The 27,712-nt window shown below is 37.0% G+C and overlaps 1 protein-coding gene across 10 annotated transcripts in view; it reads right to left on the bottom strand.

The window, feature by feature from the left end:
* Positions 1 to 27,712, bottom strand: part of STK38L (serine/threonine kinase 38 like) — a 148,533-nt gene that overhangs the window by 15,277 nt on the left and 105,544 nt on the right. For 3 of the 10 annotated variants that reach the window (XM_058443013.1, XM_032159885.2, XM_058443014.1), the window contains 3 exons: positions 23,916 to 24,033; positions 10,293 to 10,437; positions 5,982 to 6,033 (listed from right to left, as the gene is read on the bottom strand). In XM_058443013.1, coding sequence (XP_058298996.1) covers positions 5,982 to 6,033; positions 10,293 to 10,437; positions 23,916 to 23,922 — 204 coding nt within the window. In that variant the 5' untranslated portion in view covers positions 23,923 to 24,033. Of the gene's footprint in view, positions 1 to 5,981; positions 6,034 to 7,549; positions 7,598 to 8,648; positions 8,845 to 10,292; positions 10,438 to 12,210; positions 12,493 to 14,391; positions 14,593 to 23,915; positions 24,034 to 26,545; positions 26,805 to 27,712 lie in introns of those variants that run through there. The other 7 variants (XM_032159887.2, XM_058443016.1, XM_032159889.2 and 4 more) reach the window with 7 other exon arrangements.

Raw genomic sequence — 27,712 nt, 5'->3', positions numbered from 1 at the left:
ATTTTTAACAATTGATAAATCTTTACTCTTGAGGTGGACTCCATTAAAAATGTAATTTAGTCCATCATATTTGTCTATATATATATGTATAACTTATTCTTTCATCTATATGGTAACTTAATTCCATAAATAAAAATTAAATGTTAGTAAATGTTAATAGTATTCTGATACTGATTTTTATTCTGTCAGGAAATCTGCTTTGCTTCAATTCCTTAATTTCCAAGGTTGCTCTTTCACAACTACTGAGACTCGTGACAATAAAATAACAACATAATGGTAGTGTTTCCAAAGAGATTTACTTGTGGTAGAATTTACTCTTGGGCAAATTTTAATAAACTGCTTGAGACTTGGCATACAACTTCCTGAAAATATAAACTTGCAAAAACAGTTACAAGAAGAAGTCATTAAAATATCCAAGTTGGGGCCGGGCGCGGTGGCTCACGCTTGTAATCCCAGCACTTTGGGAGGCCGAGGCGGGCGGATCACGAGGTCAGGAGATCGAGACCACGGTGAAACCCCGTCTCTACTAAAAATACAAAAAAATTAGCCGGGCGTGGTGGCGGGCGCCTGTAGTCCCAGCTACTTGGAGAGGCTGAGGCAGGAGAATGGCGTGAACCCGGGAGGCGGAGCTTGCAGTGAGCCAAGGTTGCGCCACTGCACTCCAGCCTGGGCGACAGAGCGAGACTCCGTCTCAAAAAAAAAAAAAAAAAATATCCAAGTTGGTAATTTCGTAACTGATTCTACAAAGACCACAAAAAATAACTTCCATTAATAAGCAACACTGTGAAATACCTGAAGGTTACATTTGGAACAGGCATTTATTTTATTGTTCTAAACTTCATTTTTCACCCTCACCAATCAAAATTCTGTTTTTTGACATAGTTAGCTCCTAGTAGAGGAAACGCTAAGTGGAAAAGAAACAATATCAGAGAAAAAATTTAACTCCTGTTCATCTTCAACTGAATCCTGTCAAGCTTTCAGTGCTTCAGTTTGGAGGGACAGACAAATCAAAATGACAGTAACAGCTTAGAAACATTGCTTCTAAATGCAGCTCATGGTATAGCCTCTCCCTACTCCCGTGGATATCTGTTTTTAAAAGGGTTAGGTGAACTATTAATTAGAAATATGTATGTCAACATGTATTATCAGTGCAATGGAATTCTGATACTTCTAACAAAGTTAATCTAAGAAGATGAAATCAAGAAATGTCTTCAAACAGCTAAATGAAGTTATACACTAAGGCACACCAATGGTGTAAATTATGACAGTAATGAAGATAAAAATCAAGTACACAAATTAACAGGCTTTGCCTAATGTCTTTTTTTAATGTCTTTAATGTCTTTTTTTAAATGTCTTTTTCCACATCTGATATTGATTATAAAATACAATGGTACTATGGAAAAAGTAAGCAAGCAACAATGAAAGATAATTTTTTTCAGTAAAAAGTGAGGCGATAAGCTGGGTGCGGTGGCTCATGCCTGTAATCCCAGCACTTTGGGAGGCCGAGGTGGATGGATCGTGAAGTCAGGAGATTGAGACCGTCCTGGCCAACATGGTGAAACCCTGTCTCTACTAAAAATACAAAAATTAGTCGGGCATGGTGGCATGCACCTGTACTCAGGAGGCTGAGACAGGAAAATCACTTGAACCCGGGAGGCAGAGGTTGCAGTGAGCTGAGATCCCGCCATTGCACTCCAGCCTGGGTGACAAGACCAAAACTCCATTCAAAAAAATAAAAGTGTATGTATGTGTGTATGTATGTGTATATGAAATTCCTGAAATACCAACACTGGCAAATTCCTGCTTTCTTTAAGGGAAGCTACTTAAATATCAGTTTAATGGAGCTAAAATTACATTGATATAATTAAGAAAACAAATGTGGCCTAAAACAATAGTGAAGACTATTTTTTTGCTGCTTTTTACATAAATGCAATGACAAATACCCTTTTTTGCACATAGGTGTTCAAAAACACCTTTTGAATAATAAAAAAATAAATTACTAGTAAAACAAAAGATAGCTCTAAAAAGTATCTGATTTTAAATTTTAAGACTAATTTTTAAAAGGCCACTTGGTGGCACTATAGTATCACGTCCTTTAAGGAAGTAGTGAGGAGGGTTTTTTTTAATTACATAAATGAATAAGTATAAGAATTTTGAAAGTACTTTGAATCTCTCCCTTTATAGATTATAAAACAGTACAGTTGGATATAGTTGCAGAAATCCTGCTTAATCTGAATGGAAAAGATGACCTCACTAAACACAGTTTCATAAATTGTCTAGTAGTTTGTATAATGCAGCACTCACACAATTTATGTGGCTTTGGGCACAGCCATTTAATAGCAAAAAGAGAGTCACAAGTGTATGGAACACATAATTCTATAAAAATGAGCATCACCTATAACATTGTTACATTACTTAAAAAAAAATCGATTCCATGATTTTAGTGTTAGAATCAGTGTTGCAATCCAGAGGTAGCTGAAGCAAATTCATGTTAAAAAAAAAAAAAAAAATCGGTGAAAAAGCCTGTTGATATATCTACTCACAACTGGTATAGATTAAGTAGCCTTGAAAGACAAACAGTATCCTTGCGGTAACTGCATCCTTTCCTCTTCAAAGAAGACAATAAAAATCTGTGGTCAGCTTAACATTTCACGACTCTCTTTTATAGCTTGAACTTCCCTATTTAGTTTTTCATTAGAGTAAATAACATTCCATGTTGGATGGGATTTTCTTAAGTGAGATGAAACTAGAAAGTGATTTTCTTCCTTTCTCCATTCCTTTTTATATAGGTGTTCCTCAAACTCTCGATCTGTAGGGTGGCCAGTATTTGTATAAGACAGACAGTGCATACAAAAGTTTTCAGATGAAAAGGGTTCAGCTAGCAACTTTATCTATTTTATTTTTATGAAACAATTTTATTTTTTATCAAACCCACCCCATATAAAGATGCTGTAACATACTTTATATTAAGGTTGAGAGAGCTTGTCTATTTTACAGAATTTGATATAATCCAGGCTCTAGCATGGAACCTAATAATAAGCACTTGTGGAATTAAAAACATTTTTACAGAAAAACATCAGAAGTTTTATAAACTGGTATTATGGGCCACTGACTATTTTTATGGAAAAATCATCTATTTTCTACAAGTTATTCAGAAAAATTAGAGAAAATAGCTGTAAATGTAGTCAGTACTTGCTGATGCAGACCAGAAGTTGCAAACAGGAAGCTACAAACTATATTCAACCTACAGATATATTTGGACTGCACGTTGTTTTTCAAAAGCAGGTGACTGGTTATTCTGCAAAAAAAGTCCAGATTACTAGCTTCTCTGGAAAAACAGGGCCTTGGCCACAGGGGCCAATGGTAGCAATCCTCTTTAGATGAGCCTTGGTTCCCTAATTTGTCAGTCCCCACCACTGATGCCAGTCCCCAGGAGACATGTCCAAGTGGGCTGGGACTCTTATTACAGCAATGTGAAAAGTGGCATGTCTTTGCCAACAGATAAACTGTAAGGATCAATATTTAAGAAAATAATATTTTTTAAAAAGGAAAAATATTAATCTATTTCTTTGTGGAAGCAAAAAAAAAATCATATAAGTTGAATATGTAAACACAGTATATCTGGATCAAAAGAATATAACCTTAGATGCCACTATGAAACCAACCTGGCCAGCTTGTCTCACTTCCGTTGCCTGCTTAGTGTTTGGGCGTCTGTTTTTGCAGTCTCTTCCCTACACTTCAAATTAAGATCTTATGTTTAAGATTTCTATATCAATATAATGATGTATAATATATAAATGCAATTATATGGTTATTAATTATAAGAAATTTATAATTCTAACTTTAAAATGAGGAAAGATATGCTCATTCTTATTTTTTCTCTATAGATTGGAATACAGATTTGAATCACTACCTTTCTCACTAAAATTTAAAGGACATAAATGAGCTTTTCAAATATTAATGACACAAATAATGATAGATTATTTTAAATGTAAAACCATTTGAGTGTCTAGATTGAGTCAACTGATTAACAAAGTTACCATCTTTAGTATAAGTCATAAAATATTGTATTTGATTTAAACATTGCAACTATAAGGAACAGGTACAGTCCTAGGAAAGGTACAGGGAAGATTAGACACTGATTTGATTTCAATTAATCATTTGATGATGGTCTACTCTTTAAATACAGAAACTATTTTTTTTTCTTTTTTTGAGATAGGCTCTCACTCTGTCATCCAGGCTGGAGTGCAATGGCATGATCTCAGCTCACTGCAGCCTCCGCCTTCTGAGCTCAAGTGATCCTCCCACCTGAGCCTCCTGAGTAGCTGGGACTACACACACAGGACACCATGCTTAATTTTTAAAATTTTTTGTAGAGACCAGGTCTTACTATATTTCCCAGGCTGATCTTGAACTCCTGGGCTCAAGTGATCCTGCCATCTTGGCCTCCCAAAGTGCTGGGATTACAGGTGTGTGCCACTGCACTCAGCATGTTAAACTAATTAATCTAGGTTGTGACTCCCTATTGCCTGGTACTAAAGTATACCTTTTTTAGTACACTATTCTAAACCTAGCTTTCCATGGTGTGCTATCAACTTACCTCACTATTTCCTTTTATTGCACCCTTTATAGCTCAAATGTAAACTCATTATTCTGTATATGTATTCACTATTTTGTATACATCTCTTACCGCTAATGTAAATTCTACCCATTCTTTACAATTCAACTCAATTGTTACTTCTTCTATGAAACGTTTTCTGATCCTCTGAATTAAAGGAAAAATCTTCTCTATATTTTCAACGTTCACCACATTCTATCATGTGTACATATTTTTACACACACTCACTCACTCTCTCACTCTCCCTCTCCTAATCTAAAACTCCTTGAGGGCAAAAGCCATTATTCATTTATTCACCAAATATTTATTCTAGCTCTCTGCCAGACAGCTGTGGAGATAGAATGCTCAACAAGATGTTACAGTGTCTAGTCTTTGGGAAGACTGTATTTTAAGGCTCCCATGGGGACAGGAACAGTAGAATACAGAAGGTACCTTAAGAGGTTAAGGAAGATTTCCCAGTGGAAGTGATGCCTGAAGCGAGGCCTAAAGCTGCTTCTTTGCCCAGGCTGGAGTGAAGTGATGTGATCATAGCTCATGGCAACCTCAAACTCTCAGACTCAGGTGATCCTCCCACCTCAACCCTACCAAGTAGCTAGGACTACAGGCATGCACCACCATGCCCAGCTACTACAGATTCTTGAAGAATAATGGGAGTTGGGTAGGAGTAAGGAAGAGTTCCAAGCAGCAGAAAGAGCACGTGAAAAGGTCCGCAGGCAAGACAGGGGACATCAAAGAAATTCATACTTGTCAGCGTGGGGGGTGGGTGACAAGAGGTGAGGCTAGAGAGAGATAAGCAGAGGCCAAGTAGTGAAGGTATACCAATGTTAAAGAGCTTGCCCATATCCCGAGATAAGGGAGCCAGTGAAGGGTTATTAAGCAAAACAGTGACATGATCAAATCTATTTTTAGACCGATTACTCTAGCTGCAGTATGCAGAAAAACTGGGGGTGGGAAATGGGGAGACCAGTTGGGGACAGTTATTTTTCAGGTTAAAATATATGGTAGTTTAAATCAGGGTAATAGCACTGAACTAGAGAAATAGATAGCTTTAAAAGAATATTTAGAAAAAATTTTAGAAGAGTTAGCAATTGATTAATTCCTCCCAGAGCTTGCCTTTCTCATTCCACACACCTAAAATACATTAGGCAATGTTCTCTAAATATGTGTTCTTGGAATTTAAGAAAAAAACAAAACTGCCTCCTTCTAAAGATATCAATAAAAGATATCCATGACAGCAACAAAGTAAGAAGCCCATATTCAAATGATAAAATCCACATTATTTAAGTTATAAAATACCTGATGTCAAATGAATGAAAAGTCACTGGGAGTGCTTTTGTACAGTAATTATAGGTAATTACATTACCTCTTCATCTGCTAATCCTTCTTCTTCCATGGCCACTTCTAATTTCTTCTGCCTTTTCGAAGGAAAAAAAATTAAATTGTAAATACATTCCTAACTATTTCCACTTAAGAAATATACATTTATTTATTCAAGTTAACCACTTCAGCTTGCTAGGCTAAAAAAAAAAAAATCTTTCAAGTTGGATCAAGATAATCACTAAGAATAGTTTTCTTTCTCAAAAAAACAAACCCAGATTTTGCTTTCTCATACTGGCCAAATGAATAATTTACTTCTGAAGCTTACTTCACTCTCCTGCCTAAATGAAACGTTGGCAATGACTGATGTTCTAATATGGAAAACTCTGCTATTTAATGTTCAATCCACCAATATCATTAATATTTCCCAATGCTTATATTAGAAATATAAAAAGATGACTATACTGACTAAAAGTATAACATTTTAAGGTAAATATCCCTGGTTCTAACACTTATTAGCTAAATGAGCTTGGCTAAGTCCCTCATTTAAACTCTAAGCTCAGTTTTCCTTAACTTATGAAGGAAAAATGTTCAATGCAATTGCATTTATTTTATTGTATTAAAATTATTTGAAAATTGGAAAGTCATACATGTGTATTTTTAAAAACCCACAGCGGCCGGGCGCGGTGGCTCACGCCTGCAATCCTAGCACTTTGGGAGGCTGAGGTGGGCGGATCACGAGGTCAGGAGATCGAGACCATCCTGGCTAACACTGTGAAACCCCATGTCTACTAAAAATACAAAAAAAATTAGCCGAGCATGGTGGTTGGCGCCTGTAGTCCTAGCTACTTGGCAGGCTGAGGCAGGAGAATTGCTTGAACCTGGGAGGCGGAGGTTGCAGTGAGCCAAGATCGTGCCACTGCACTCCAGCCTGGGTGACAGAGTGAGACTCTGTCTCTAAATAAATATTTTTTTAAAAACCCACTAGCTACCAGAACATTTGCTTTTCTAGGTACAGCCAGGTTCAGTTATTCATTTTTTTTTAAACAGTACCCTTGAAGTTAGTTAAGCTAAGGATCTAGGGTGGATGAAGTAACTAAAACTAGAGAGATGGTTGTGAGACACATTTTGCAACCCGTTTCCAAGTGAGTATTAGTATTTTATTTCTATTGTATTGGTTTTCCCTAAACATAAACCTAGCCGAACTCCTCCTAATTAGTTCTGGAGTGTGTCAGAATAACAGTAACTTTTCAGGATTTAACTGAATGGGTATAAGGGTTAAGGATTGAAACCCTCCCACAACTTTTTGATATTTCTTATTCATGGCTACATGTCCAAAAGTAAGCTTTTTCCTAAACCATCATTAAGATCATTTATTTTTCCTTCTTATAGATTTGTAACATTTAAAGCCAGTTGATACATCAGCACCCCACTGGAGAGGATGAGGCCTAAGAGCATATTCTCCACCACGTTTCCTCAGTGCTTGTCATAGGCACCTACCTTGGTGCTTATTACACTGATTTTAATCTTTTGTTTATGCATTATTTCCCCTGGGCCCCAACCCTTAGACAAGAATAATCTCCTAACATCAGATTCTGTGCTGCCATCACCTACCCCTAGGCACTTCAGTGCTGTTTGTTGAATGATTTCCAGTTTTCTCCTCTGCAGAAAGAATCCAGAGAGTAAGAGGACCATTATTCTGGGAGGAGCTATCAACATATAAGCAACTTTATTCTTCTGTCAAATTTCCACTGTCCCTTTCATCAGTTATTGCCAAGACTAACACTTCATGAAATCATTCCTCATTCTGGAAGAGATACAGTAACTTTTATCCATTTCTACCATATCTAAACAGGAAGATCCATGATTTCTGTTCTACCTTTTTTAAAAATAGTTTTCCACCTAAAATGCTCCTACGCTTTGCTCTGATTAGAAATTTATTGGGCTTATGCATTTATCCAATTAGTTAAGCCTTAAAAATACATCACATATTTTCTTAAAGTATAAGCTTTTAGAAAATATGAGCTGATTGTTTGACTTGACTTCCAGTGGCACCAAGCTGAGACTACTTTTTTTTTTCAATAACGCAGATAATTTTATTGTTACTTTCCTTTATTTGGAAATAGAAAGGAAACTGAATTACTTTAACACTGCAGCAAGTAAAGACAATGAACCTTCGAAATTCTGATGAATTTTTTTAAGTGCCTGCCTTTTCTTCCTTGGTTCTCTTCTACTTTATTCACTCTCCCAGGATGGTCTGATCACTTCCAGAGACTTTAATTACCCTTATAATTCATTTAATTATTGATATATTTAGATTTTTATTTCTAACTTATTTTGTGCTTTCTATTTTGGTATTTCATTTTTTCCATTTTTGGTATTTCAGTTTTTCTTTCTCTCTTGCATTCTTTTGAACTAACTTTTTTTTTTCTCACTCCAATTTTTTCCTTCTTCTAGTCTGGAAATTACAAACTCTATTTTTATCATTTTATGGTTACTCTAGAAATTACAACATAATTTGTCAAATTCTGAAGCTAATCTCTATGCCCTTTCTACTAAGATCATTAAGAACACCTTAATTCTAATCACTTCTTTCCTGAATTACATTCTGCTGTTGGAAAATATTATAATTCTATTTTTAATGTGTAAGATATTATCGCTATTATTTCTGTTGCTTTATATAATTTTTGTTGAGATTTATCCACCTACTTACCATTTAGATCTTCTATTTGTGGTCACTTTCCTTCTGCCTAAATGGAACCTTTTGGAATTTCTGCTGATGCTCTTTTTGTTTGTTTGTTTGTTTGCCTCTGCTCCATTTTCGTTCCTCTCCTCCCTTTCAGAACTTTTAGAGATATGTCAGCTCTTCTCATGATTCTCCATGTTTCTCAGCTCTCTTTCACATATTCCTATTTTAAGTTGATTTCTGAATAATTATTTTCCAGTTCACTAATTCTCACCGTACCTGTATCTAATCTGCAGTTAAATCCATCCAAAATTAAATTAGACTTTTCCTCTCTATTTCATTTAAACTGTACCACTCTCAGTTTGCCCAGGCATGAAATTTCAGAGGCAACACTGATTTATTTCCCTCACGTTTCATCTTTTGCTAGTAGCCACACTTTGTCAATCTTTCTTACTCGTCAGTTCTCTGTTGTTGTTGTCACAATTCTAACTCAAGCCTCCTTTCCACTTACCTGGGCTACATCACCAGCCTTTCCTGTTTCTAATTCCCCACCCTGACCCCAAACCATTCTCTGAATCACAAATAAAGTTCCCTTCCAGAGAAACACTGGTTTTCATTTGATTCTTCTGCTCAAAAACATCCAAGGCTCTCCACTACCATGAAAAGAGCTACATTAACAAAGAATCCAAGGCTCCCAGGATGTTGAAATCTAGCACATTCTGTGCTTGAGCCAAATTGGACACTACCTGACCTGGTGATTTCTTCTGTCTCTAATATCCTTCCCTCCTGCTCTTTTGCCTCTGTCTCCTTCCTTTTATGCATGTATAAATAGTTCTTTTCCTTTAGAGCCCTGTTTAAATGCCACCACTATTTACAAAGGTTTCCCAGTTGCCTAGACAAAAGCACATTCTCCCTTCGTTGTACTTATCTTAATATTCTTCACTCTTTCATGTAATATTTATGTGTGTTATCTCCTTTACTGTAAGTTTTCTAAAGTCAAAATAACATGTCATTTTTTTTTATTCTTCTATTCCCACCGATATGCACTGTAAATGCTTTTGGATTAAAGTCAGTCATTCATAAAGCATCTTTTTTTTTTTTTGAGACAGAGTCTCACTCTGTTGCCCAGTGGGGAGTGCAGTGGTGCGATCTTGGCTCACTGCAGCCTTCAAGCGATTCTCCTGCCTCAGCCTCCTGAGTAGCTGGTATTACAGGCACCCGCCACCACACCCGGCTAATTTTTTGTATTTTCAGTAGAGATGGGCTTTCACCATGTTGGCTGGGCTGGTCTTGAACTCCTGACCTCAGGTGATCTGCCCACCTCGGCCTCCCAAAGTGCTGGGATTATAGGCATGAGCCACACCACACCCAGCCAGGTACCCCTTTAAAAGAAAATGTAAAGACATATCATAATTTCATGTTTGGAAAAGGTTTGTTTAAAACATAATTGACATGTCATATGGGTATATAGACGCACAAGACTTGGGGCACCTCAGGAAACTACTCTGTGAAAATAAAACACATGTCTATGTGCACTGTCAGTACAGGAAACAAAAACAGCATGCAGGGATCCATAATATTCATATTATTCATGGAAAACAAGTTTCTATTCCACTCACAGCACAACAGCTTATTTAACTAAAAAAAAGTTAGGATTAGCCCTTACTATACCTGGTTTCTCTCTCTTCATGCTGTAAAATTAGGTTGCTATAAAAATTCTCCAATGTGAGCTTGGCTACAGTCACTCTTTCCCGGGTATGGTTGCTCATAGGAAAGGTTGTTGTAGTCCCTGCCGTCATTGCCATAGTAACGGAAACTGAAACAACATAGAAAAAATTATTCAGTGGGAAAAAAAAAACCTATCTTTTATAATAAACTGAAAATGTTTAATTTCAACTAAGAAAAATTCTACCCTAACAGTTAACACATCCAAGTATTTCACATTATAAATAATACAAAGCTAGGGAAGAAAGAAAAGCACTATTTCCAAAGCAAGAGAAATTCATATTGTGGTGGTAAAACCAGGAGTTAATGACAGCAAAGAAGAACCGGTGGCATCCATATATAATATAGACACATTTATATACAAAGGTCACATTCAACAAGCATTCAAAACAAGAAAAGTTCCAGCTATTTTGTTGTTTCATTACTAAATAAAATCTGTAAGATAGTGCTAATAGCTATGTCCCTGATAAATGTCAGTCTCCTAAGAGTTAATGCAGTTTAGTTTAACAGTAAGAAGTAGCTTCTGCCTTATGAATTCTATGAAACATGAAGTGTTGTATCAAATATGCATATAAACACCAGCCTAAAGCAATGTTCACATATATTGTAGGGGGAAACTACTTTTAGAAACAGGCCCCTTTGGATGGGGCTCATAGCTGCCCCATTTCATTCTGAATTCTGGATCATTCCAAAAAGTGCTATAACAAGGTATGGTACACTTCTTCAGACTGTGCAGCCCATTTCATTTTCAAATGAAATTCAAATGCCTATAGGAACCAAGAAGGAAGCAGAAATGTAGGAATGAAGCCAGGTAACAATAGCAAAGCTTTGTGGCCTTAACTGGATGATGTATGTCTGCTTAAAGGCATTCCAGTGCCAACTTTTAGAGATCACTGGGCCACGCAAACAAAGTACTGTTTCAAAGAAGATAATCTGGACTATTAGATAAGGAGTATGGCAAAATGGCCACTTCACGGGGGGAAGACTGAACTCTGATGGCTGCGGCAGGTGGCCACTGACCCTAAGAGACTTGCCTCCTATGGCCACATCTGGATAAAAAGACTAGAAGAGTTCATACATTAAAGAGGCTTTGCTTATCTAGATGAAGATAATAACAGACCAGTCCAAAGAAGATCCAGCTTGCCAAGAATGACCATCCAAAGCACTGTTAGTTGAAAAGTATTCCCCAAACCTGCTACCTATGCCTCAGCATCCATCTTGCTTTAATTACAGGAAGATACAGAGCCCTGGATGTGGACCTGAAGTGGACTAGATTCCAGGGTTGATGGAATGAACCAAAAGACGTCAAGCAAGTCAGGTGCAGGTTGAAAGCAAACAATTATCTATGGCAAACTCCCAGTTCTACTGTTGTCCTGTTAGGGGTTTATACCTCACTGTACTGCTTGAGCCTCAGAATCATTATGTCTAAAACTGCATCTATTATTTTGGCAATATAAATTTGTTCCTCTGCTGACTACTTTAAACGAGAAGCTTATTGTGTCACTTGTTTAGAATCAGTCATGGCTCCTCATTGTCTACTGCAAGTCAAATTAGCAAAACATGATAAATAAGAACAACTCACATACACTGAGTAATGGTTATATATCAGGAACTTTATGATATTTTATTCACTGATTTCCCCCTTTTTTTCTCCTGAGGATTTAAGATAGAGGCACTTGCTATGCATGATTGCATTTCATCCTCACAACAGCCCTGCAAAGTAGGGAACTGAAGTTTGGGGCAAGTCACATAGCTAGTGTGATGTGGAGTCAGGACTCCAACTTGCTATCGTTACCTGTTGCTTTTTATGTTTTCTATCCTTATCTGATGCTCTTCCTCACCACTCATTCTTTTCCCAACATACCTAGCTCTTTCATGCCTCCGAGCTCTTCCATGACCTATCCCTGAAGCAGTTATATCCACCGCTGTCTCTGCAGGAATCTGCTGATCCTTTATGGCCCAGTTTAGCTGAAGTCTTACTGCTGTAGTGACTTCTCCAACATGCTCTACCAGAAGAGGCAAAGCATTTCTCATTTTTTTGGTGTGTGTTCTCTAACATTTGTAGTCAGGTACTGGTGCTTATCACTCCTAAGAAAAATTCAACCCTAACAGTTATTCCACCAAACCAGGAACACCTCCAGGTAAGAACTCTTTCTGATTCATTTTTCAAAACTCACAACAGCACTGCATCTGACTCAGAGTAGCCATGAATGAATGAATGAGACAACCTATTGATTGGGGGAAGGGAGGGGGCGCAGTAAGAGTAGTTGAAAGAATTAGCCAATAGTAAAGTACTCTATAAAGATTGGCTAATAAGCAACTGTGGAAAAAGAAATTACAGAAGGTAGAAGTCAGAAATTAAAAGATCTAATCCCAGCCTTGTTGCTAACTGATCATACGGTCTTATTCAAATGAGCAGAACACCCTTAACTCAAGTCACTTTTCCCGAAACAGGGCTTAAAATATTTGCTCTGCCTGGTTCACAAGCCTAGTCTAAGGCCATCTGAGATAATACACAGGAAAGCCACAATGGCTTATACAAATGTAAGATACTATTCTAGGCACCTAGTTTAATCTTTGTATTGTGCTAAATGCTTTAATAATAATGAGCATTATTTTTTAAAACAATAAATAATGAAAAATAAACTCAAGAATTATCATGGCCAAGTGATTTTTATGGATTAAGCTGCTCTTACTGGATTGCTACAACAATGCTGCCAAATCATTTTTGGAAATTTCAGAATCACTGGGCTCATGTTCTATGTTTCAGGATCAGATGCAGAAAGGTCAAAGAATGCCAGGCACAGTGGCTCATGACTCTAATCCCAGCACTTTGTGAGACCAAGATCACTTGAGGCCAAGAGTTTGAGACCAGCCTGAGATCTCCCCATCTCTACAATTTTTTTTTTTTTTTTTTACTTAGCTGGGTGTGGTAGTGCACACCTGTAGTCACAGCTACTCTGGAGGATGAGGCAGGAAGACTGCTTGAACCCTTGTTCAAGGTTACAATGAGCTGTGATTGCACCACTGCACTGCAGCCTGGGTGATGGAGCAAGACCCTGTCTCTAACTGGAAAAAAAAAAAAAAAAAAAAAAAGGTCAAAGAAGGAAAAGTGAAACGGATCGTGCACAGAAAACATCTCTGAAATCAAATCACATTTGTTAACTGGGGCTTGGGGTGGGAGAGGAAGGATAGACTAGAAATTGAGGAATTTAAGTAAATTTAAGAAACCCAGACTACACAAAGTTAAATAAGTTTCTTACTATAAGACTTCCCAGCATCTTTTTTTTTTTGACAGAATTTCGCTCTGTTGCCCAGGCTGGGCAGTGGCGCGATCTCGGCTCACTGCAACCTCCACCTCTGGGGTTCAAGCGATTCTCCCACCTCAGCCTCCCGAGTAGCTGAGATTACAGGTGCACGCTAATGTTTGTATATTTAGTAGAGATGGGGTTTCATCAAGTTGGCCAGGCTGGTCTCGAACTTCTGACCTCAAGTGATCTGCCTGCCTTGGCCTCCCAAAGTGCTGGGATTACAGGCACAAGCCACCTTGCCCAGCCTTCCCAGCATCTTTAATATGCTAACATGCATCCTGCATCCTCAAAAGGAGGACAGGTGTACAATTTGCAGTAGTATTCCAGTGAACCTTCCCTAGGCATATAAAATTGAAGTTCATAGATAGTTCTCTTCAAATGCTTTTTGGTAAACAACTGCCTGTTACTTTTTCAACAAATATTTGGGGCGGGAAAACCTTAAAAGTACCATTAAAGAGCAACACCCTACGATTGTAGAATGATTTCTGACTTGCCTTGTATTTGTTCTAGCAAGCAGATACTAATGAACAGAGAAAATGTCTGGAAGATCTGTAGCCAATAAAAATTTATAAAGTGGTTTGCCACTTTACAAGTTTGCCTTTACAAAAGGTCAAGACCCAACTCTAGTTGTCCAAGGCCTTATATATTCCTTTCAAAAAGTGAATGGTGAAAAACATAAAAAACCTTTTATAATGCCTCTTGAAAAAAGCACAAAGAAATAACACATGACTCACAGAATTATGCTGTTCACAGTTATGCTTGCAGAAATGGGAGAGAAAGATGTATGTTGAACTTGGGGTTTGGCCTTGGAAGGAGCTGACTGTCTGCCAAGGGGCCTTGTTGAGCAGGCTGCGCCGCTCGGTCTGCCAAGCAGCAAGGTCTGGCCCTCAGCTGCCAGTGTCTCAGGGCAATCAAATTCTGGAAGCCACTTTATCCTAACAAAGTTCACAAAAGACAAATATACAAGACAGAATGCAGTTTATTGATTTACACAGTAAGAAAGTGAGTAACAAGATATTAAGTTCAGAAGATTGCTTGGTGAGCGTGGCATCAAAACAAAGAGAACTGTTATTCAATTTAAATGTTTAATGGGATTAGGATAAGGTGGAATCTAAAACACACAAGGCTGATGGCTATCTTGCCTAGAGTACCTATGTCCACTGGAAAGTGGCTATAGGAGATGGTCTGCTACAGACTAGGCCTTCCCAGAATGAAGCCAAATTGGGGGGCCAGAGGTGGACAAAACTTTTGAGGAACATTATTGAACAAAACTTTTGAGGTAATTTTTGTGAAACATAAGTAAGTGTTAGGGAATTCAAAACAATTCCAAACAAAAGAAATTGTCTGCATTAACAGTATAAAAATAGAGCCAGGCATGGTGGCACATGTCTGTAGCCCCAGCTACTCGGGAGGCTGAGACAGAAGGGTCATCTGAGCCCAGGAGTTCAAGGCTGTGGTGCACTATGGTGGCGCCTACGCATAGCCACTGGACTCCAGCCTGGGTAATAGAGCGAGATCCAGGCTAAAAAAACAAACAAAAAACCCAACAGTATAGAAATATATATGAGGTCATTTTAGTTAAATATTTATGAACCTGAGGTCTTCAAAAAAGAAGGTAAACAGAAGATGAGGTTTCTTCCATCATAAGAAGTTGTAATGAGTTTTACTCCAAAATTGGAAGTGGATATCAAGTAATGAAATATTCCTTTTAGACACTATATAATTTAGTAATGATTATGATGTTCTTTCCATTGTAGTTACACATACATGTATGTCTTGTTTAAAAACCAAATAAGGGCAAAATCTCCATCTATTTATCTTTGTAATGAAAGCATCACACTACCTGGCAAAGTGCTGAGCACACAGTAGGCAGTCTGTTAGTGATGGTAACTCAACGCTAATGTAATAGATTTTAAATTATATGTGTGTTTCATATATAATAATTTCATTTGGGTTAAGAAATACAGAATCATTTGGTATTCTATTAGCCTTCAGAAATAAATCTTACTTAAGAAACATATCTGCAGAAAAAACAAAAATCCCACCCTTACTCATGATTATACAGTATCTTTGTAAAGATTAGCTTTAAAAACAAGAAAAATTTATTTCCTTCTTACCAGACACAGACAGACTTTTAAAAATTTAAATTATACAAAACTAAGAAGTGATCAAATTATTACAAAGAATGGTCTAGATGACTGGCACTTATTGTATTGCAAATGTATTCCTTTAATGGATTTAACACTGTTCTTTTTGTTTTATTAAAGCCCTTTCTTTGGCCAGAAAAAGAACAGGATACAATTTGCAAGTCTAGAATTCCTGGACTGATAAAAACAACACAAGGTGCCCTTGAATTTCCTGTTCACGTGTGTTTTCTCCAGACTGCTCTATTCATTAATGGAGACACTACCAATAGTTAAGTCCAACATTCTTTTTTATCAAGCCTGGGGAAAGGAGATAACAAATCTGGCACTCAGGCCATTTATAAATAGATGTGGTATCTCCAACCATTTACCAGCAAACTTCTAAAGGAAGAAAATAGAACTGCTTTACCTGGCTGTAAAACAAATTATTTAACTGGTGATTTCACCTTAGTTTTCACATACTGCATTTCAGAGGAAGGAGTGTCCTTAATGCTACTATATTGCCTTGTAATATAAAAATTCGCCTAAATTCAATTCACTAGTTGCAATCATAATGCCCTAGGCTACAATAAGTCCTCGGATTGTACACTGTATAAACTGGGTCCCTAATGAAAGGGCAACTACAGCTTCTTTCCTCTCTGAGGCACAGTCTAAAAAGCAAGAAATTCATAGTCAGGTGAAGTTTCAAATCCCAGCATTAACTTTTACTAATTGTTTTGTTTTCAACCAACATTATTGCAGATATATACCATGTTGACTGTATGAAGTGCTGAGAGTAAGACTGATAAAACACAGTTCCAGCCCTTAGGGAGTTCATGATCTTATGGAGACACGAAGTAGGGAGAAATCAGCGCTTCAAGAGGAAGGATAATCAAAGGTTTAATAGAGGAGGTGATGCCTGAACTGAATCTTGGAGGGGATGGGGCTATACTAAGAGTTCACCAGTCAGATGGACTCAGAGGAGGAAGAGCTATAAGGCATGAAATACACTGACACACTTAAGCATACAGATAGACTGAGTATATTTGGTTAAATGGCAAAAGATGAAGGTAGAAATAAAGAACTTTTTTGTCACGTTAAAAAATTATTCTGAACATAAATGGGAATCACTCAAGGCTTTTAATTTAGTGAAAACCTAACAGCCATTAAAGAACATTTATTGAGTGTTTACCCAAGTACTCAGAATTCTTCTAAGAATATTACATTCTTAGAAGCGTTTAATTCTCCTAACCAGCCCTCAAATCCTATCTGATTTGCACTTCGGATAGATTATGCTGGTACAGGGAGCATGGCCAAAAGGCTGGAAGTACAGATCAGACTAGAGGAAGTCAATCTGCTCAGGAGGCTAATAATGAATAGTCAGGGATTACAACACAGTAGCCTGCAGAATCATTCTGTTAGGCTTGTGCTACAATTTAGAAAGTAGAAGGTTTCACATGAAAATCCAGGTTTCTGGTTTCTCCTGAAAAGTCTCATCTGTCCACAATGAGCTCTGTTAGCTCCACAATGACAGCTGGAGCAGAGCTGCAGCCGGCCCCTTACAATACAACATCCCACCTGTCCACCAACTCTCCATTCCCACGTGCCCAGACTCATTCACTTTTTATTACCCACATTTTATTACCCACCTGCTTCCTTTACAGCACATTTGAGATTACAGAATAGTGAGGGCCTAATTAAGATAGTAGCAGAAGTGATGAAAAGAAGCCTCAGTTAGTCAGCTGGAAAGACTAAAATCTCTAATTATCTCTAAGTTTCAGATGTGGATGACTGGGTAAATGATCAGTAAGGACAGAAAGTATAAGAAAAGCTAGTTTAAGGCTAGTTTAAGAAAGTTAGTTTAAGGCTGATCCTGTCTGAGTTATTTAACCTGAGTCAGGATCCACATTTCTAAACTGGAGATCATAAATGCCAAACTTATAGGGTTGATATGACGCTTTGATGGTGGCAGAGCACAGGATGAAAGGCCAGATTGCCTGGGTCTGAATTTTGGTGCAGCCATTCACTAGCTGTGTGACTTTAGGCAAATTAAACTTTAAACTTTCTGTGTGTCAGTTTCCTGTTAAATAAATATAATAATAGCCAACTTGTGTGCATACTTATTATGATAAGACTTAAGATAATTCTAAAACTTAGTACTTGTAAAAGGACTGAGATATGTCATGTGTTTGATAAATCAATAAATCAGTGAAAAATATTTTTAAAGTATCTCCTAGCACATATTAATGCTTAAAAATTATTAATTTTCTTCCCTTCCCTGCTCAATCTTCCTGCTCATCCCTCCTGTCTTGGGCTGCTGCCACTGTCAGTTTGTAAATTTAATCTCTAATAGATATTCCCTCTCTCTTCTGATCTTAGCCTACTTCTTTGACAAATTTACTTCTAATGGAGAGGGGAGAGAAATGTAGCAAAAAGAAATATTTAACGTAAAAAAAGAACTCTTAGTAGAAGCCTTACTAGAAGTTAGTAGTGATTTGGGGTAGAACTAGAGGTAGAATTGTTCCGGGGACAAGCTAACCCTTTCTCTCACAAAAGAGTGATTCTCATGAGGCAACACACACCAATTTATTTATAATCTCTTTACTGTGTCTGCTGTTAATAGCTTTTGTTTTTATTTAACATGGCCCTCTCCATGTGGCGTACGCCCTGATCACTAGACCAGAGGAACGCATTTCATACAGACATGCTTGTCTTTGCTCCTTCTGTGAATCATAGGTTGGTGATGATGGCACAGTGGTGCTGAACTCAACATTAGCATTTTTATTTTCAAACTGTTTTGGAAATAGACAGTTTTCCTGTGCACAAAAATATAGTTCAATGGTTGAGTACCTGAAAGCTTATTTGGCTGTAGTAATGCTGTTCATGTCAGAATACCTGAGTTTATTGGTCCAAATAATTACTAAAAATCCCTCTGAACTTTATTTTTTTTTAAACTTGCAATGAGAAGGGGAAAGTGTTTATAAACCAAATGCAAACAATTAAACTAAGAGGTAAATTTACCAAAGCAGCAATTTTATTTAAAATTCTATTTACCGATCTTAATGTTTAGATAAAGTATCACCCTGTCTTTCTCAAAAACATTCAGAAAGAAGCAGTCTATTCTTATAATATTTGTAAAATTTAATTGTTCTATTGCTATATGCCTATCTGGTAGTGCACTAGATTTTGTCTGCAAAAAAATGTTCAGCTGAATCAAGTCATAGTTAACTTTAAAAAATTACCTGAGCAGAAATTGCCACATAACTTCAAATATTTATAATCTAGCACCTCAACGGGAAAAAAAAAATCAATGCCAACTTTTAGATAGTACAGGCATACCTAAAAGAATTTTAAATCAGTTTCTATTACTGGCACACACATGAGCACATACAGAAAAATATTTGTCTTGATTGACATAAAAGAGAAAAAAAGCCACAATTTGCAAGAAGGGGGAGTAAATGGCAAGGGGGAGGAGATGACGGGTAATGAAGGTGAGGGGAGACCAGAGTGGGTATGTCAACATTATTTGTAAAGGAGGAAATATTCAGAGGTAAAACAAAATGAAAACAACTGGGAAAAAACAAATTTATAAATATATATATATATAAAATGATATATCTTTATGTTATTCATATTTAATTATAAAATATATACAGAAATTTATAGAATTTATAAAGATGAATTAAGTGGCCTAGGGAAACTTTTGGAGAGCATGAGAGCATGGTTGGGGGAAAGACAGATATTACAGTGATCTAGAGAATTTGGGGCCAACAGGTTTAAACTATGGCTCTGAATTGTGGGTTTGGATGAGTGAGATGATAGCTAGTGCATCCAGAAGGATCTATCCTTCCCTTTGCCTTGTCAGCTGAGCCATGCTTCCAGCTATTAATACATCCAGTAACCCAATATCATGAGTTTTCTTCTATATTTTTCACTTTTGTTATAAAGAATATGAGTCAGTCAAAAGTAAGACAAATGATTTTTTAAATAGGGAAATTTAAAGTTTAAAATAAATGTATGCTTTAAAATGTTAATTTTAAAGACATAAATTTAGAAATGGAAAAATAATCCTATTCACAAAAGTAGCAAGGAGGAGGAGATGGAGAACAACATTCATAAAATATGTAAGAATAACCTTGGCTGGGTGCAGTGGCTCATGTCTGTAATCTTACTACTTTGGAAGGCTGAGGCAGGTGGATCAGTTGAGGTCAGGAGTTCGAGACCAGCCTGGCCAACATGATGAAACCTCACCTCTACTAAAAATACAGAATTAGCTGGGCATGGTGGTGCACACCTGTAGTCCCAGCTACTCGGGAGGCTGAGGCACAAGAATCACTTGAACCCGGGAGGCAGAGGTTGCAGTGTGAGCCAAGATCGCGCCACTGCGCTCCTGCCTGGGTGACAAAGCGCGACTCTGTCTCAAACAAAACCAAACCAAACCTTGATTTTAAAAAGTCTTGGCTTTGAATGAGGCAACGCAATCATAGATTATGGGAAGAGGAGAAGAGGAGAAGACATTCAATTAATAGTATTAGAACAACTGGGTATCCATTTAGGAGAAAAAAATCAAGTCAAGTATTCATTTCACTCCAAAATGCAAAATAAATTGCAAATGGTTCAAAAGGACAAACATAAAAACTAAAGGAAGGAAAGAATGAAGGAAGGAGGGGAAGAAATAAAAGTTAAAAAAAATTAAACTTCAAAAAAATTAGAGGAAAATATAGATGAATAACTACTGGATCTTTGGAAGGAATGAGCTTTCTTAAAAGGAAATCAGTACAATGAAAACTTGTGCTACATTTCATTCTACAAAAATATGGAATATACATATGTATATACTGTATATCAAACAAGATTAAAAGAATAATTTGGAGAAAAACACTGTAAAATAACAATGTCTGTTATATCTAAAAGCGCCCAGATGTGGTGGCTCATGCCTGTAATCCCAGCACTTTGAGAGGCTGAGACAGGTGGATCTCTTGAGGTCAGGAGTTTGAGACCAGCCTGGGCAACATGGTGAAACCCTGTCTCTACTAAAAATACAAAAAAAATTAGCCAGGTATGATGGCATGCGCCTGTAGTCCTAGCTACTCGGAAGGCTGAGGCAGGAGAATCGCTTGAGCCTGGGAGGCAGAGGTTGCAGTGAACCAAGATGTCACACACACCATTGCACTCCAGCCTGGGTGACAGAGTGAAACTCCATCTCAAAAAAAAAAAAAATAAGTGTATCTAAAAGCATATATTTAAAATACATGTCTATTTATCAAGTAAGCTCATACATAGCTTTTTTAATGTTAAAGTTGTAAGCAGACAATAAAGACCCTAATAAATGAATAAATAACACTGTTTGACAATAAATAGGAATAGTTTAAAACACATGAAAAATGTTCAATTTTACTAGTAAATCAAAGACACAGAAACTTTAAAATTATGCAATATGTTCCCTATATGAAAGTAGTCACAATATAAGGGGAAAACACCCCCTTAGTGAGGTCCAGTCTGTTATGAGGTGCCTTTCTGTCCATCCTATGCATTTGTGTTAGCTGGCACAGATGTGACCCTTTCTAACAGGGAATACAGTAATTTATACCAAGAACCATAGAGATATTTTTTATTTTTTGACGTAATTCCAACTTTAGGAGTCTAGATGTCATGGAACAAAACTAAAGACAAATGAGAGAATAATAAAGGAAATTTTGAAGAAGTTTTCCAGTCATATCTTACACTTGAGCTTTTAGGGCAACCGTTTTTTGGTGGCTTATACCTACCTGGGCATATTTACGAGGGCTCAAACTATCACTCTCTTCTCAAATAGCTTTTCCACTGGTGACTAGAAACGCCCATATCAAAACCAAAAAGCAGGACAGCACAATAATCTTAGCTAAATTATCTTCAAGTCTTATTTAAGGTAAAGGAAATACTCCTTCAAAATCATACAAAGAAGAGAGAGACAAAATGAATGTTCTAGCTTTAAGGAAGATGCCCACTCCCCTTTACTCTTTCCTTGCCTGTTTTAAGGGAGATAATGCCTGATTCAAAACATCAGTATGCCCAAAATATATATTTGGAGCTAAAAAGTGAAGGTTTGGTGTGACCAGAGAACAACTGATGAATGGATAAGGCAAGAAAAGGATGACTGGTGAGAGGCAGGGACACCCTGGCAAAGGGAAGGGGAGAAGCTTGGGAAGCAGCCTGAACAAGCATGGGGAGCTTTGAACACTTGTTTTTCATTTTCTTAAAAGTAAACTTTCAATAGGAATGAGAGATAGAGAGTGAGGCAGACAGACCAAGCAGACACTTGCACACACAACAAAATTTGAAAAATAGACTGAGTTTAAGTATGTAAAATATAAATTTCAAATATAAACTCAAATTTTAATTTTCCCATTCATTCAAAGCATTCAAAGCTTCTGCATCACTGAACAGCTTCAGGAGAGAGTTGTAAGCATTTCTCAGTTGTACCAATTCCTTTTTTATTTCTTAATTTTAATTTTTAAATTGCTGTGTTATTTTGTTTGCTGTTCCTTTTCAAATGAAAACCACCCCCTGAAAGAAATCAGACTAATGTTTTAACAACTTAAGAGCCAGAAGCAGCAGTCCTTTGGGGGTACAAAAATTAGACAAGACTAAAATTAAAATATGGTATCACAAAGCTTACAATTTTAAGACCTAAGTAGCTATGAGCTATGTTTGGTTATTTTGAGTCATTTAAACTCTCTCAAGAGACTTTTTTGACCATCACAACTGACCAAAAAAAACTGTTCCCAACTAAAAGCAGACATACCATGTGACTCATCAGACTCAGATACTGTGTTAAACACACAGACCACTTGACTTCCGCAACCATGAGAAAACAGAGAAGGCATCCATCTCATTAAGATACCAGAATACAAAAAACTTTGAGGCAGGAAGGAAATTTTTATGTGGTAATGACCTTTATCATTAATACCTGAACAACTTACTATCTAAGCAATGAACAGGAGCACACCGTTTTATTGACTTGTGATCTTTAGAACACAATTCTGGATTATTGGGAAAACAAATCTAGGAGAGGGAAAAAATACCTAAAATGGAATAAAAAGTAAATTGTACAGTTGGTTGTCATCAAGGATATCCTGTAATTCAAGTAAGCACACTGGCAAACACTCCCACAAATGAGTTTATAAGTTCAATTCTATTTAGCAATTTTCTAGACTCTACTACAGGTCTAAGATTGCAAATTTAGTTCATCAAGAGGCAAGGCTGATAAAAATCACAAAACTTGAATTCAATTTCAATGACAGAAGGTGGTCACCATTAAGTGATATACAGACCATCTTATCTGTCATTAAGTGAGAGAGACTATATTATCTAGTCCATCTCCCTCATTTTATGGAAGTGAGGCCCAAAGACATTTAGCTATTTGGTGGAAAAGCTTGGATTAGACCATGTCACCTCACCTTCAGGTGAAGCTCCCATTCTAGCTGAGAGTCCACAGTGCAGTGACCACTCCAGGACACTGTACTTCCCCTGCAGCAAAGTTGGATATCAGAACATTGATAGCCAGGGCTGAGTCCTGGATTATGTAGCATCTAATAGCCCTAACATTGATGTCCATATCTAACACTAAGTCACTGCTTCCTATCTTACAATTACCGATCTGTGGATCAAACAACTGGCTTCTGTCTGCTTTCTTCGGATGACCAAACAATGACAATTTTATCCCAAACTTGCTGGAAACCAAAATATTATGACTAAAGGTTTCTTGAAAGCTATTAAGATTTCAATTACAGAAGTTGATTACCATTCAGTAATGTAGATTTAGTCTGGGACTCTACCTCTAAATGTATATTTAGCTGTGTACCCCAAAGTTAGGGTCTCAAAATCTTATACAGTGTATGAGGTCATGGGAACTGCTTGTTCAGGACCCTTAGCATGAGGACAACCTAAGTGTACATATATTCAGATCTCTGGAATATGCCATAGGTAGTGAATAACAGAGGGGAAAAAAGATTTCTAAAATATAAAAATGCACTATTTTCTTTCCAAACTGGATATCTTCTGCCCCATATATAAAAATAAAATGTTTCATGTAAAAATGTGAAAACATCCATAAGTATACAAATCGCAAAGTGAAAGTGACCTCACAATCCTACCTCCCATAATATCCAGTTTTAACTGTTGAGTGAGAGACTGGAGTTACACTCCCTGGATTTAAATTCTGGCTCTGCCACTTACGAACTGTGAGAACTCTCAGGGTGTCAGTGTTCTTATCTATAAAACAGAGATAATGACAGCATATGAAAATTAGTAACTCATGTTTATTGAGTATTTTATAAAGCATAGGCATTGTTCCAAGCACTTAAAACACATTAACTAATTTTAATCAAGTGACTGATTGATATGTGTTAAAGTTCTTAGAATAGTGCCTAAGACTCAGTCAAGTACTCATTAAATGTTAACTGTTGCTATGTCCTTCCAAAACTTTAATGCATAAACACACACACACACGGTCTTAATACAAATGGGCTATTAATACAAATAAGTTTTAATACAAATAAGCTATTGTGTAAACTGCTTTTTTGAAAGGTGTCTACGATCTTGTAGACACCTTTCTATGTTAATACAAATGGATCTACTTCATCCTTTTTAAGAAGCACATGGTAATAATAGTTGCTAACATACAATGAGTTATTTTGTGCTAGACACTGTGCTTTACGTGTATCATTTCACTTAATCTTCATGACATCCTTAGAAAGCATGTGCCACTCTTCTGATTTATAGAAGAGAAAAGTGAGACTTAGCTGGATTAAGTTACTTACCTAAGATCATACAGCTACACATGGTGAAGCCAGCTTTTGAACCCTGCCTTCTCTTAAACTAAGAGATCAGGCATACTGTACCTTCTGTTAAGCGCCATAGTTTTAAACTAATGCCCAATAACAGATGTTTAAATGGTTTCCATTTTTAGGGGGTATTTTTAGCTATGCTGTAATAAACATCAAGGATCACAGACTATGCACTCCTTCTCTTATCTCCTTATTATATACTTCCAGATGTGTAATTGTTGAGTCAAAGAACATTCGCATATAAAATTCTGATATACACAGCCAGACTGCTTTCCAGAGAGACAGTACCAATTGACCATCAATAGTTATATGACAGCACCAACACTAGGCAACGTCCATCTTTTTAATTTTTGTCAGTTTGATAGGTTAAAAAAAAAAACCTTAGTTCTGCTTATACATTCCTTTGATTGCAATTACTTAAGCATATTTTTATATATTTTAAGTAACTATTTCTTTTGTAAGCTGCATGATTTAAGACTGTTGCCCACTTTTCTATTGAAAAATTCATTCTTTGATTCCAACTATAATTGAACAATGTAACTATCACAGGCCATTTTAAATAGCTGATATCATACCATAAAGCCAATATTTAAATAATTTCTACTTATACAACAGAAGAAAAAGAGTGTGCTTTAGCTCATGCAGGAACTATATTTACTACATGAGAAGTAGACATTTTCCTATAAATCAATAGGATCAAATCAAAACTACCGTCACCTGACTCAAAAGTTGAGAATGTAAGTAGAAAGTTTTCCAAACCAAGATTTTCTGTTATTCAGATGTGACATTAAGACTTCGTTGTTTATTTATTTGGACCAGCATATATCATTTCTTTTTAAAAATTAATGTCAGTTTACTCTGGTGTTTTGTTTTTGAGACAGAGTCTCCCTCTGCCACCCAGGCTGGAGTGCAATGGCATGATCTTGGCTCACTGCAGCCTCAGCCTCCTGGGTTAAAGCAATTCTCCGGTATCAGCCTCCCAAGCAGCTGGGATTACAAGTGCCTGCCACCATGCCCAGCTAATTTTTTGTATTTTTAGTAGCGATGGGGTTCCACCATGTTGGCCAGGCTGGTCTCGACCTCCTGACCTCGGGTGATCCACCCGTCTCGGCCTCCCAAAGTGCTGGGATTACAGGCCTGAGGCACCGTGCCTCGCCTCAATTTATTCTTTGACAGAAAACTTCCCAGCTTAGATCATGATTATCTGGAAATCAACTAAGCATTATCCTTATCTCCATCCTTATCACCACTGTTGTTGTCATGGATACCATTTATAAAACACCTTCTCTGTGCCAGGCAGTACTGTGTGCATTATCTTACGTAATCTTTACAACAACTCTATGAGGTAGGTACTATTTCTCTATTTTAGAAACGGGAAACCAGGGCTCAGAGAGGTTATTTACCAGAGGCCTCTCAACTGGAAAACGTCAGAGCAGGGATGTGAATCCTGTTCACTCTAGAACTGTTGTTCTAATGACCATGCCTACTTTTTACAACCAGAGTCAGTTAAACAAAGCTAAAGTCAAAAATAAATCTGTAGCTTCCTAAAGGCAACTCAAGATAATTACTGGTCTTCTCTTACATGATCACCTTATTCATTCTTAGTAAATCTTACATGGTTTTATAATTCCTTGTTTTAAAGAAACTTAAAAGGATCAACTCGTCTAACCTAACAAAGACAAGGCTGTGTTACTGTGCCCGATTCAAACTGCCCTTCTTGCCCAAACAGCTCTGTACACTTTTTAAAGAGTTTTATAATCTGTTGGAAATCTATGCAATTATTTCAGACTATTTGAAATACGTGTTGTCTATCTTATGCTGTTTTCATTTACTTATCTAAATAGGAAAAAAGTATCAGAATGCTTTCTACATGAACAGGAAGACTAACCAACGTTGAATGGCAGCCAGTTTTATCTCCGTCCTTATCACCACCTTACCATGTCATCCTGGCGAAGATGCCATCACAGGAGTCAGGGTTGAAGTCCAGGTTTAAGGTGCATCTAGATGGGTTCCCAGGATGCCTGAAGTAGCCTCAAGAGGCCCAAAAGAAAAAGCTCCTCTGGCACAGTCTCCTAATGGTGACAAAGGAGTCCCTCTCATCTGCTTGCAGCCTTACAATCAGAGCGTTCTTACATCTAACCTAATTATTTCCCACTGAAATTCAAACCTAATTCATTTATTTTTTATTCTCTATAAAAATGAAAAACATCACTGTAGCAAGTAACTTGCTCAATTTCTCAAAGAAAATAAAGAAAAGGTAGCTAGAATCAGTACTGACTTTGATTCTCTTTCATTGCATAATCAAAAGTTCTTATTTTGCTAAGGGAAGAACTGCTTATCCCCCTCAAGAAAACTGTGAAACTGATTTGAAAATAACATTGCCTTTCTGAAATGTTCATGACTACTATATATCTTAGAATTTAGAAACAGAAACCCTTCATAGTACTTTTAAAGGTCTTTTTAGTAAAAATAATAACCATGGGTAACTTTTATCAAACACTTCTGTGCTAGCTACAGTACTAAAAGTTTGGCATGCATGTTCTTTGATCTTTACAGTTCTATAAAGTAGGTGCTTCCCACATTTACAAATAAGGAAGTAGGCTTAGTTAAGTCATCATCCCAAAGACCTACAGCCAGTAATTGGAACCTGTCTCCCCAAGCGCAGAACCCTCAGCTATATGGTCTCTCATCAGACTTTTATTTTTTAAATGTGTAAGCTTCCCTTTTTAGAGTATGTTGTTCTAGAAAGCATCAAGCTCTTTATAATAAATTGTATTTTTCTCATCTCTTTCATTATAAACCGTGTAGAAAAACAACCACCTCAAGGTTTCACAAAGCTAAAGAGAGTCATACTTAAGAATGTAGCAAAAAAAAAAAAAAAAAAAAAGGGAAAAAATTTTTTTTTTTTTTTTTTTAGCTCACTGAAACTTCTGCCTCCCGGGTTCAAGCAATTCTCCCTGCCTCAGCCTCCCGAGTAGTTGGGATTACAGGTGCCCACCACCACGCCCAGCTAATTTTTGTATTTTTTCATAGAGACAGGGTTTCACCATGTTGGCCAGGGTGGTCTTGAACGCCTGACCTCAGGTGATCCACCCGCCTCGGCC

This window comes from Hylobates moloch, unplaced genomic scaffold (assembly GCF_009828535.3).
Source record: "Hylobates moloch isolate HMO894 unplaced genomic scaffold, HMol_V3 SCAFFOLD_8, whole genome shotgun sequence".
In the NCBI taxonomy this organism is placed as follows: Eukaryota; Metazoa; Chordata; class Mammalia; order Primates; family Hylobatidae; genus Hylobates; species Hylobates moloch.
Note: the sequence above shows the minus strand (reverse complement) of the source record. Positions and strands in the feature narration are given on the sequence as shown.